Source organism: Cervus elaphus, chromosome 5 (assembly GCF_910594005.1).
Source record: "Cervus elaphus chromosome 5, mCerEla1.1, whole genome shotgun sequence".
NCBI lineage: Eukaryota > Metazoa > Chordata > Mammalia > Artiodactyla > Cervidae > Cervus > Cervus elaphus.
In genome coordinates this window covers 65,204,593-65,218,054 of record NC_057819.1, presented here as the reverse complement: position 1 = coordinate 65,218,054, position 13,462 = coordinate 65,204,593, and the positions used below count along the sequence as shown (strand labels likewise).

Here is a 13,462-nt window from a genome sequence, read left to right as displayed (position 1 = left end):
AGGCCTTTTATGCATTAAAAAATCAATTAATCAAACTATTTGCAAATATCTTAGACTCTCTGGAAAAAGAACATGAATGCATTGAGACATCTGCCTATATGTGGTCATCAAGGAACAGCCCCAGACATACCAATTGCCTCAGTGGGGCTGCTGTGTAAATAAATAGGCTTGCAAAGAACTAGCCTCAGAACTGTGTGGTCATTTAAGAGAACGAAGAAAATGGCCTCAAGTAAATACTGGTTCTCCCCTACGTTAAAGAGAGATAATAAAGAAAAGAACACAACAGTTCTAACTTTCAAAATCAAAACTATGTATAAAGATACCATTGAAGACACACAGTTATAATATTAGATTAACTTTTAATTAAGCACTTATGACCTGGGCATCCCAATGTTTTATAGATTATTTCATTTAATCCTTATACCAACTCTGTGAAGTAGGTGCAAGTTACTATTAGCCTTTTGCTTCTTAGATCAAATAACTTGTTTAAAGTCACAAAGCTATTAGGTAAAACAGACTTCGGATGCCAGTTCTCTGTCTTTGAGCTGTACTGTTGCCATCTTCTTCCTAAGAGTAAGAATAACAGGCAAAGAATTCTTTTTCTATTATATTAGCAACTTCAAATAAATCTATGTATGTATTCATATGAGTCAATATGAATAGGAATATACAAACATATAATAGGAATAAATGTATGTATTCATATGAACAAGGAGATCAAACCAGTCATTCCTAAAGGAAATCAACCCTGAATCTGGAAGGACTTTTGCTGAAGCTGAAGCTCCAATACTCTGGCCACCTGATGGGAAGAGCTGACTCATTGGAAAAGACCGTGATGTTGGGAAAGACTGAGGGCAGGAGGAGAAGGGGATGACAGAGGATGAGATGGTTGGATGGCATCACCGACTCAATGGACATGAGTTCGAGCAAACTCAGGGAGATAGTGAAGGACAGGGAAGCCAGCCTGCTGCCGTTCATGAGGTCACAAAGAGATGGACACAATTTGCGACTAAACAACAACAACAATTCATATGAATGAAAATGTATAGGAATATATGAATTGAAATCAGTCAGTTAATACAATTAATTCTATCTTTACATTAAAAACTCACTAATTATTGAACTTCTTTAACCTGCTAATACTTGTTATAGTCACAGTATCTTAGTCATCAATGTCTTAATGTTATAGAAAGCAGAGTTGAAAAATGTTTAATCAGAAACAGCAACTTTGGTATTTGAGAAAATTAACAATATCATAAAGGACAAAATAATCTCCCCAGTATTCCACTGCCTAGAAGGAATTAAATTTACTTTTCTGGCTCTGAGACCATAGGAAAAGTATTTCAACTCAGCAGAATAAATAATCATAATCCTCACCTACATCATTATTAAGATGAGGCTCTGTTCTGGATTGTCAATGACTTTTATTAAGTCATTGCTCGTAAGGAAGATTAGTAAGATTTCACTTAGCAAACAGTTAAAAAAAAAACTCACAATATTTGTTTTACTGAGAGTCTGCATAACCAAAATGAGAATATTATCATTATTTTAAATTTCATATTCTATTTTGCCATTTCCCCACCTACTTCTTATTTGTAAATAAGGAAAATAGCCAGTAGATTGGGCCAAACTAGACTCTGAAGATCCTGTCAAGACATAAAACATAGGAAATTAATATTTCTGTAGGTCGAAAGTTTGGATTTTAACCTGAAAATGAAAAAAGGCACCATATTGCAACATGGTGAAGAAGAGTCTCTGGAGCCAGGAGACAGGGTTTGAATCCTGGCTTTGCCACACAGGAGCAGAAACTTCAAACGTGTTTCCTGCTAGTGGCGGGCACAGACACCTGGAGTAAAGCAAGGAGGCCTAGGGGGCGTCACACCATGCGTTACACCAGCAGTTCTCAGCCTTCTGACACCAGGGATCAGCTTCACGGGAGACAATTACTACACAGATGGGGTTTAGGAGGTAATACATGCAAAGGAGAGCAACGGGGAGCAACGGGGAGCGGCGGCCGAGGCTTCAGAAGGTTCGCTTGCTTTACCTCCTGCTATGGCCCAGCTCCGGAGGTTGGGGACCCCTATGTTATACCATACACAGGCTAACAAATGGAAAGAAGCTTTATTCAGCACTGTCTTTATAATCAGATGATCCTCCCTGGGTTTTTATCCTAGTACTATCACTTCTTTATTTGAGATGTCTTTTTTTGAGATACACGGCTGGTATTTTACGCTGTTATCTCAGAAGTCCAGGTCTATAGAATGAAGATAACAGTAGTGATTTCGGAGGGTTAAAAGTGATACAATCAGACACACCAGGTGCTTAGAACAGTGGTGTGTGCCTAGAAGAGCGCAGCAGATGTGAGCTGTTAGCATTACTTTTTTCAGGCAAAAGCGGACACAACTAAAGATAATCACGCCACAGTGGAAAACAGCATGGAGGTTCCTTAAAAAACTAAGAATAGAGCTACCATATGATCTAGCAATCCCACTCCTAGGCATACATCCAGAGAAAAACATGATCCGAAAGGATACATGTACCCCAATATTCATTACAGTATTGTTTATGATAGCCAAGAAGACATGGAAGCAATCTAAATGTCCACTGGCAGATGAATGGATAAAGAAGATGTAGTACATACATACAATGGAGTATTACTCAGCCATTAAAAAGAATGAAATAATGTCATTTGCAGCATCACAGTCAGACCTAGAGATAATCATACTAAATGAAATAAGTCTGACAAAGAAAGACAAATGTCATAAATATCATATGATACTGCTTATAGGGGGAATCTTAAAAAAAAAAAAGATTCAAATGAACTTATTTACAAAACAGAAAGAGACTCACAGACTTAGGGAACAAACGTATGGTTACTGGCGGGAAGGGTGGAGAGGAGGGACAGACTGGAGTTTGGGACAGACATGTACACACCACTATATTTAAAGCAGATAACCAACAAGGAGCCACTATATAGCACAGGGAACTCTGCTCAAAATTCTGCAGTAACCTAAATGGGGAAAGAGTTTGAAAAAGAACAGATACTTGTATTAGTAGTGTTAGTCACTCAGTCATGTCTGACTCTTGGTGACTCCAAGAGTCTTGGACTCTACAGTCTTGGACTGTAGCTCGCCAGGCTCCTCTGTCCGTGGAGTTCTCCAGGCAAGAATACTGGAGTGGATTGCCATTCCCTTCTCCAGGGGATCTTCCTGACCCAGGGATTGAACCCAGGTCTCCTGCACTGCAGGCAGATTCTTTACTGTCTGAGCTATAGGGAAGCCCCAACATTACACGAAGATATCGTAAAAAAATAAAAACATAAACAAATGGCTAACCAGCTATGTGCATTTGAGGTGAATATTTATATATTAATGTCTGAGAAATACTGTTGAATTGTTTACCCCAGACCTAAAAAAATTTCAGTAAAGCTCATAAATGTATACATAAACACTTTTACACATAGACACTACCAAAATCACAAGAGAAATTTTTATTAATCTAACCTTAGATTTACTTTTAAAAAACCTACTATAATTATTTTACCTTTTACCCATTATAGGAATAAAGCACTATATATGCAAATAACGAGATGTGCTGCATCAGTAAGTCCTTGTAAAAGGACTGTCACTGGATCTACCACAAATGGTGGACCTTTCTGACATTATTCCCGTAGAAAAACATACCACATTCAAAAAATCCTACATTATAGTATCATTATTTGCATCTACCATAATTGTACCTACCATTACTTAACTGATTTTATGTGCAACATTAACTTACGCAAGTTTCCACAACAAGTCAGGGATAGGGTCAAGAACTCTAAATCTAAGTCAGGTACAATCCAAGAAGAAATCACTATGGTGAGCTTGATATTAAAAACAGAAGTTTTCCGGCAAGGACATGAAAAATGAAATAGTATGGCATCATATTTAAACTTTCAGAGCCTCAAGATAATATTCTATACTGGATACTACCCAGCAGTATTTGAAAACTTATAGATCATAATATTTTTCAATGACGTTACCAACAGAATGCTATCAAGTGAGGCAGAGTGTGTGCATATGTATTAATATGTACGTGTATGGCTGCTGCTGCTAAGCTGTCCGACTCTGAGACCACATGGACTGCAGCCCACCAGGCTCCTCCATCCATGGGATTTTCCAGGCAAGAGTACTGGAGTGGGGTGCCATTGCCTTCTCCAGTGTGTGAATGGAGGCGTCCTTATATACATATGCCGAAGCCATAACACAGATAAATGACCAACCGACTTGGAAATGAGAAGAACTGAGGGAAGCAGTCTGGTGGCTCATTCTACACTGCAGCAGACCCAACATGACGTCCATGTGCGCCTGTGTGCTCAGTCCTGTCCGACCTCTTATGACCCATGGACTGCAGCCCTCCAGGCTCCTCTGTCCATGGGATTTCCCAGGCAAGAATACTGGAGTGGGCTGCCATTTCCTCCTCCAGGGATCTTCCTGATCCAGGGATCGGACCCACGTCTCTTGCATTAGCAGGTGATTTCTTTACCACTGAGCCACCTGGGAAGCCCATCCTGTCCACACTGAGGAAATCTCAGGGTCACTGAAATATTAAATTATAAAAATGGTATGCTTTTTCTCTATTTTGTTCAATAATGTATCTAGAACTATGCCTGGAAATTAATAGATGCTTATTTGCTGAATGGATTAATTAATCCATGTTCCTCTGATTTTGATACGTGACCATGGAAAGGGGACAATAAGATAAGTCTCTCAGAGGCAGAAAAGCATCAGTGGCCTCCTTAAGGGAAGGCCTTTGCTGCCTTATTTATCTTCGTTACATTAGCATCACACGCAGGAAAGATGTACATGCCTAATATGCATTAGCAGAATTAAAATTAATTTAGTGGTATTAATATTCTGTGGAAAACTGAGAAAAATAGAAAAAGTGGTTGAAGCGCTCCTTCCTCATTTAAAGTATGCAGTCTTCTACTATGAGTTGCATTTAATCACTGAAGAAAAATAATATATAAGCTCTGAACTATCACCATGCTATATGGAGCTGCCCATAACTGGGTTAATAAAATTTAGGCATTAAATTATAAAATGTATGCTCTAAAGCATTTAGATATGAACGTAGTCAAGAGACTTAAGATAAGGCTTAGGTTACTTCGACATTTCAAAGTATATTCCATTTTTTATATGTGGATGATAGCTGTAAAACTCAAGGGTCTGCAGGTAGTGTCACAATTTTGGAGAAAGCTGTGTTCCTGACTTTGAAACTTTCTGAAGTGTAGAAGGGGTAATATGAGACACATACAGTGTATGGCAGAACACTTTCAACATACCACATATGAACATTTCTGCAGCAAAATATATAAATATTCAGATAAACATTTATATGTGACTGTCTTATGTTAGCTGTCTTATGTTAGTCAGGGTTAGGTTTGGCTAGCTTGTTAAAGCACTTTTTAGTTTTCAGGGCTTACTGGACTCAGTCTGCAGACAAGGGACTGTGGATTTATTTCATACTTGTTTACCCAGCCAGAAGCTTTGTAGCAAGTTTATTTGTAGCATATTTTTCCTCTGTCTCCCATACTCCAAGTCTTAATATTAAGTTAGTTTCTCTAAAACACGATCTACAAGTTTAAATAGGCTAGACCTATGATGTTAAAATTACTGAACTATTTGTACAGATTGTTATCAACAAAAGGGGGTAACAATTCATGGCAGTTATTTCTATGCTGTAGTTGTAGATTTACAAATCATGTTATAATTTTCTTTGCATCAATATCTGACAACTGAGGCACAACATACTTTGACATCACAAGATGACAAAAACATCTAGAAAGCACTGTTATCAGGAATTAGATATTAAAGTCATCATAAATTGTGAAAAAAAATGAATTATGTGTTTTAAAATCTAGGATTATATGGCAAAAGTTAACCCTTGAAACCATTCCCTCAACAAATCCTTGCCCAGGTCAATAGTATACCAGTGTTTAATGATGCCGGAGTCAAGACAGACAGGGCAGAATCTTAGCTCTATCATCTGCTAGCTCTAGGGCAAGTCAGCTAAACTTCTTATACCTCTGGATGCTATATCTATAAAATAGGGACAATATAAAGCAGTCTGTTACTTCATGAGGTAATTTTAAGGATTAAATGAGTTCATATGCGGAAAGTACTTAGAACAGTGTCTCCCCTGCATCTCGTTGGACTCTATTATACTGTTACTCTGTTTTGTCAACATCAAAACATTAGCATTACTTTTCTGCTTCCCTAAATAAGAATCTAAGCTCCTTTGTCCGTCTACTTCACTGTTATGTCTACAGATTCTAGAAAAGTTTCCAACCTTGTTCTAAGTTCTTAATACATATTTTGGGGCTGTTATTACTATTAATAAATCTCATATCCAGATATGTCAATATACAGCAGCATAATTAATGTGAAAAAAAAACAAGATGTGAGACCAAGCAATAACACAAGGTTCTTCTGTCCACAACTTCTCTGATCATCTGCTTAGCAAACAAAATCCTTCCCATTTTAAAGGTGCTGTGAAGCCTTTCCTGAGCCATTTGCATTGAGACTAGGGTGGCCCGCTCATGCTCCCACAGGATTGTGTACAGGAGTCCATTTAAGCTATTATCCTTTTGTACTGTAAGGGAGATTCTTGTATATGTATAAACAAATCACTCTGCTGTACCTGAAACTAACACAATACTGTCAGTCAACTACGTTCCAACATAGAGTTAAAAAAAAATTACGGTGCCAGAGGGTAGGGCAGTCTGGACAGAAAAGTGAAAGCTGCTCAGTGGTGTCTGACTCTTTGCAACCCCATGGACTGTAGAGTCCATGGAATTCTCCAGGCCAGAATACTGGAGTGGGTAGCTGCTCCCTTCTCCAGGGGATCTTCCAAACCCAGGGATGGAACCCAGGTCTCCTGCATTGCAGGCGGATTCTTTACCAGCTGAGCCACAAGGGAACACCAAGAATACTGGAGCGGGTAGCCTATCCCTTCTCCAGGGGGTCTTCTCGACCCAGGAATTGAACCCAGGTCTCCTACATTGCAGGTAGATTCTTTACCAGCTGAGCTATCAGGGAAGCCCCTGAATAGAAGAGACTCTACAAACACTGTGTAGGGTTCTTTCATGCTCCACAGCCCACAGAAGCCACAAATGTTTGTTGAATTTTACTCATTCTTCAGGAAATTGGTTGGTATTGATTTCTAGTGAAAAAGGTACAGTTAACACTGGATGACATATACTTAAAGAGAAAATGGCACAACGTACTAAAAATCTTAAGGGAAACAACTTACCGTCTCAAAAAATATTTCCATCATGCGGGTTCTCTTTTCCTCTGCACTTAGTCCTTTTTTCTTCGACTGAAGCACAAAAGTTAGGCATAAAAGTTAAAAAGTAAACTGCTTTAAAAACAAAAAACCAATGCTTTTTAAGACAACTTGTTTCAAAACATTACTAGAAATAATGCACGGTCTCGTCTGAGACAAGAGGGTTAATAAATCTCATAGCCAGGCCTTGTGGTAGGTGCTGCCATTATAATAACTGTGGTTGAGACAGTCTGGCATTTTGTAGAAATTCAATATGTATCAAATGATCAATAAATCACTGTATCTACCTTCAAAAGAGTTAATCTCTCAAAGAAAAACGACATAAAATGCTTCTCATTGATGAACCGGTACATGCATAAATTGCTACCCAGGACAGAATGAATTAGTTCTACCCAGGAAAGAGAGAAAGAAGGGTTAGCTAGGAAGGCAAGAGATGAGTCGGATTTTAGCAAGTTGAGAAACAGTGAGGAGGGTATCCTGGACAGACCACACATAGGCACAGGGTGATGGAAGTTCATGGACTGCTCCAGAGAGACAAACACTTAGGGGCAATTATTAAATGAATGAGGGTGTACAGGGTGTGGCAGATGAGATGAGAGAAGTTGTCTGGGGCCAGATTACGGCAGGCTGACTGTCCAGTTAGAGAGTAGACTTTACTCCAGGCAACTCAGGAGCAACAGGGCAATTTCTAAAGCAGGGAGTCAGAGTAACGTAGCATGTGGAGGGCAGGCTGGAGGAAGGACAACATGTGCAAGTAGAAAATGAAAGCCTACTTCAGGTGATTATTATCCTATAGCTACCCTTTAGCCAATCTGAAGTTAAGATAATTAAGAGTAATTGAAATGTACTGCTAATAATAAATTTTACTCTATATTTTATAGAGTATATACCTAAAGTCTGATTTTTTAAAAAACCAAATTCCCTCAAAGCAAGTACTTACAGAAAATAACAAAGACAAGGAGAACCATAATCCCTAGTGCTCTCATGGAAGATTCCACATCAATGTTTTTGAAGTAATCTGCATCTTTCTCAAAAATTGCATGGGATTATAGGGGAATATGGGCTTCCCAGGTGGTGCTAGTGGTAAAGAACCCACCTGCCAATGTGGGAGATGTAAGAGGTGCAGGTTTGATGTCTGGGTCAGGAAGATTCCCTGGAGGAGGGCATGGCAACCCACTCCAGCATTCTTGCCTGGAGAATCCCATGGACAGAGGAGCCTGGTGGGCTACAGTCCATGGGGTTGCAAAGAGTCAAGACACGACTGGAGCGACTTAGCATGCATGCACACACGCATAGGGGTATAAAAACTGTTTAGCAAGAACTTTAAAATACACCACTTAAAAAGCAGACATAAATAAATCAATAGTAATAAACCTACCCAATCAAAACCTGCATCAGAAGTGAAAGGCAACACTAGACAGGGAAAGGAATTTGGAATTGCCGTTCTGAATGCATTCCAGAATATATGGCCTAGAAATGCAGGCACTCATTTTCACAGCAAATTATCCAGTGTTCCTTGATGATTGTATAGGTAAAATAAGTAGCTTCAAAGTTAATATTTTTCTCTTTTTCCTCTGTCCATTCTCAAATACTGCAGTTCCCCAGGTTCTTTCTCTATTGATCCCCTCATCTCCTCACATCCTTTCTTTGATCTTACCTGTTTTCATGTAAGACCTCAAATCTTTATATTTCTGGGCTAGATGGGGGCCTGAACTCCAATCACATTTAATTACCTGCCTGCTGAACAGACTCAAACTTGGGTGGTCTAAACTGACGTCTTCCTCTCCCACACTTCCTCCCCAAACCTGCTCTTCTGGATCTTCAGTAGTCAGATGCCACTTGTTACCCAAGCCAGAGACCTGGCAGTCACCCTAGGTTCCTACATCTCTATTTCACATCCAACCAGTTACCAAATCCTGCCAATCTCTGTGCTTAGCTGTTTCTCAAATCTATCCTGTCTGCTTCACCCCTAATGCCTCCACCTAAGCTCAGGCCTACTTTAGATCTGCAGTCTGCTAACCACACTCTGTCCCATCCTCTAAGGCCACATTCCATGCTGCCAAAAAGCAAATCTAACTAACGATGCCTCTCCCTTGCTTAAAACTTTCCAGTGGCTCCCAACCACCCAGGAGTATCTAGTCACCTAGAGTGACAGACAAGGCTCTCTACCATCAGATCCCAACCTACCTCTCACAGCTCCACTCCCCACCTCACATTTACCATAACATGAAGAGCTAAGCAAGTGAAGCTATAATACAAAAACCCCTGTAGTTCTCCACTTGCAGCATGCTCTTTCCCATTTCTGGGCCTTTTTTTTGGTCCCATGCCACAAGGCGTAGCTTGTGTGACCCAGGATTGAACCTAGGCGCTCTGAAGTGAAAGTACAGAGTCCCAGCCACTGGACCACCAGGGAATTTCCTCTGTGCCTTTTACAAAATGCTGTTCTACCTAAAACACTTTCCTCTCATGCAAATCAAAACCACAGTGAGATACTCACCACACCTGTCAGAACGGCCATTATCAAAACGGCCGCAAATAACAAACGCTGGTGAGGACGTGGGGAAAAGGGAACCCTCGAATACTTTGGTGGGAATGTATATTGCTGCAAAAACTGTGGAAAACAGTATGGAGCTTTCTCAAAAAACTAAAAATATAATCCAGCAATTCCACTCCTGTGTGTATATATCCCATAGAAGCACAAATTCAAAAGGATACAAGCACCCCAATGTTCATCTTGGCATTATTTACATTTGCCAAGATATGGAAGTAACCTGTGTCCATCAAAGATGAATGGATAAAGATGTGGTACACACACACACACAGATTCTTATGACTCGATCATGAAAAAGCAGCAACATGGACGGACTTGGAAGGCTAAGTGAAATAAGCCAGAGAAAGACAAACAATGTATGATAACACTTAAATGTGGAATCTAGAAAATACAACAAACTAGTCAACAAAACAAAAAAGCAGCAGACTCCCAGATAGAGAACAAACCAGCAGTCACCAGCGGGGAGGAGGAGGGGCAGGCATACAGGGGTAGGGGAAAGGGGGTATTATGGGATCATATTGTGCCCAAAGATTGAGAAAACGGTTTTTCTCAGCCTAGAATCTAGAGGTTAAGTTAGGGGCACTGTGGGGCTCTTAGGGCTTCAATCCGTGGCTGCATCACTGGAAAACAGATCTAACGCTTTAGAAAAGGCTCTTAACATGTTAGTATTATAAATTGCTCCTTGAGAGACCCTGGACTCCACAAGAATTTGCCTCGCAGAGGTAGGCAATGGGGAGAACCTAGTGTCCTGAGGGCATGCAGTTTTAAGAAAGCTCTTATCACTCAGCTCAGCAGCTTATGAAAGTGACTCAAGAAACATGGATGAGCTCCCCAGGTGGCCCTAGTGGGAAAGATCCTGGCTGCCAATGCAGGAGACACAGGACACACGGCTTTGATCCCTGGGTCGGGAAATCCCCCGGAGAAGGGAATGGCAAACCACTCCAGTTTTCTTGCCTGGAGAATCCCAAGGACAGAGGAGACTGGTGGGCTACGACACACGGGGTCACAAAGAGTCAGACACAACTGAAGCGGCTTAGCATGCACACATGTTATCATTGGTTAACACTGGTCTCGGGCTAATTTATTCATCACTCTCCTTAACCACTACAAAGAATGCTTATTTCTAATCATGGTAGGAGAGTATCATGGCCAGAGTTAAAATAACTAATGTAAAAGGATGCCATATTACTTCATATTTAGAAATTTCTCCAAAAAAATCAACAAGGGCTCAAGTAAAATTTAAGATTAAAGAAAATCTCCTAATAGTATAAGTTAGAGATTCACTCAACACTTGACTTTAGGAAAATGAAAGGAATCTTCTCCTATTATAAGTTAAAAAAATCTTAAAGTCAGGAATTCCCTGGAGGGCCAGTGATTTGGGACTACAGGAGGCAGTGTTTCGATCCCGTGTCAGGGAATTAAGATCCTACATGCTGTGCAGTCAAAACAAAAAAACACCTAAAGTCAGCTCTGTTGATCACTAGTAAAATTTTGAAAAATTAAAAGTAGATGATAGCTGCTGCCTTCAGAAGTGGCAGACCCCACCAAGTATCTCCAATTTCAAAAACATGCTTGGACTTATAACAATTGTCTACCCAGCAAGCATAACCATGTTGAAGCAAACAGCTATTAATTAACAATCAGGAAAGAGAAGAACGGTTATCTTTGTATAACACTAAACTTATTTCTTAATAATACATGAAAAGTGGGAACTATGTCTCTTACAAAAAATTTTGTTTCATGTTTCTCCATTAACAGAGGTGAACATCAGAGAAGAGTTAAAGGCACATTAAACCATTTTATTAGAAGGTGATGCAGGTGTAGAGGTGGTCGGTGAAAGACAAAAACAAAAAAAGCTAACACAGTAGTCAGTTGTATCTGGCTAGTAACTATAAACAGAAATATATGAGGGCGCACTGGTACCAGATTTAAGTGTGCTTGTTTGGTTTCCTACATCATTTTATGCCCAGGTGGCTGGGCTGTTAGTCTAACCACAAAGAAGCCGTTATCAGTTATGATTACATCTGGACAACTACCTTCAAATAAACACTGAACAACCTAGATCCCCATCCACCACTAGCTTGGCAAAATAAATAACGGCCACTTAACTGAAATACGATATTAAAATCTGTGATCCATTTCATTAGACGTTGATTCTCTGCCAAGAGACGTGGGGGGCAGAGAGAGAAGAAACTCTGAAGGTTTATGAAAATGATTTAAACTCGCAAAAACAAAGAGATGGTTTGGAATCTAACCAAGACTGAACTCACTGGGCCACACAAGACCACGTCTGACCAAGACAGTGCAGTTTCACGAGCGCGCTCAGTCGGGTCAGACTCGGTCACCCCGCGGAATGCAGACCGCCAGGCCCCTCTGTCCATGGAATTCTCCAGGCAAACACCGGAGTGGGGTGCCATTCTCTTCTCTGGGGGTGGGGCGGGGGTGGTGGGATGTCTTTCCCACCCAGGTCTCCCGCGTTGTGGGTGGATTCTTCAGTCTGAGCGACCGGGGAAGCCCGGGTGCTTGCCTGATACAGCAACTTTGATAATGAGTCCTGCCCTTCAGTAAAAAAAGGTGCATTTTCACAGAAATCCTCTAACTGGCATAAATTGGAGATTCTTTCGGTCACTTTAGAAACTGTGAGGAATTCTGAAACGTGCTCTACATGCTACAATGCACAAAACCATCAATCGCCAGAGATCAAGCGAAGCCCTCGGGCCCTCAATGTCCCTTCCCCCACGGTTCGCAGGCGGGGGCGGCGCCTTCTGGTGGCCGGAGGCGGGGAGCCTGGGCCCGGCTTCTGAAGCGACTCTTGGCCTTGTTAGACTGCTGAGCTTGTGAGACACCCGGGGCACGTTCTCGAACGCTCCGCATTTAATCTAACCGGCCCGGGAGGGCGCGAGGGGCATAAAGCGGGGGTCCCGGCGCTGCATGCCTGCTTTGGGCTGGGACAGCGGCAGCCGGAAAACGCGGGGCAGACGCGGCGACTGACCCGGCGGGGAGGCCGGCCACCGCAGCCCGCCAGGGGCCCAGGGCCAGGCCGGGGTCCCACACGGCCGGAGGGTTAAGCGGCCGGACCGCGGGGAGGAAGGGGGCCGGGAAACGCGGCCCAGGCTCTTACCATGGCGCCGGCGGCTCGTCTTCCGGTGGCGGCGCCGGCACGCGGCGAGGGGCGGGGCCGGCTCGGGCGGGTTTGATTTTGGCGCCGACACCGCTCCGCGGGCGGAGCAGCGAGGGGAGGGGCAGAAAGACCAGCCCTCGCTCCTGCGGCGCGCAGCGACCCCTGGCGGCGGCGGCGAGCTGCCGGTCGGTGGGCGGGGCCTACTCTGGGGCGGGGCCTGCTTGGTCCCGCCCGTCCGCGCCCTAGAGGCTGGCCAACAAGCTCTCGCAGCTGCTTCCGTCTTTTCCGTCCTTGGTGCTGACTGTAACCCCCCACTTTTTTTTTCCGAGGAAGTCTTGAGCCCTCGCCTTTGACGTCATTCTTCACTCCGCGGAAACCGGCCCAAGTTTGCCTCAAAAAACTGATGCCTTTTGGCCGCTGGGCAGGAAATACTGCCTTCGTCCATCCGGATTTGCCTGGTC

The 13,462-nt window shown here is 42.3% G+C and overlaps 1 protein-coding gene across 2 annotated transcripts in view; it reads right to left on the bottom strand.

Moving 5' to 3' along the window:
* MND1 (meiotic nuclear divisions 1) overlaps positions 1 to 13,260 on the bottom strand; it is an 80,484-nt gene extending 67,224 nt beyond the window's left edge. Inside the window, exons 1-2 of one of the 2 annotated variants that reach the window (XM_043902647.1) lie at positions 13,002 to 13,260; positions 7,297 to 7,362 (exon numbers count right to left, since the gene is read on the bottom strand). In XM_043902647.1, the coding sequence (XP_043758582.1) occupies positions 7,297 to 7,362; positions 13,002 to 13,004 (69 nt within the window). In that variant the 5' untranslated portion in view covers positions 13,005 to 13,260. The remainder of the gene's footprint in view (positions 1 to 7,296; positions 7,363 to 13,001) is intronic. The other variant, XM_043902646.1, reaches the window with a different exon arrangement.
* Between the last annotated feature and the right edge of the window lie 202 nt (positions 13,261 to 13,462).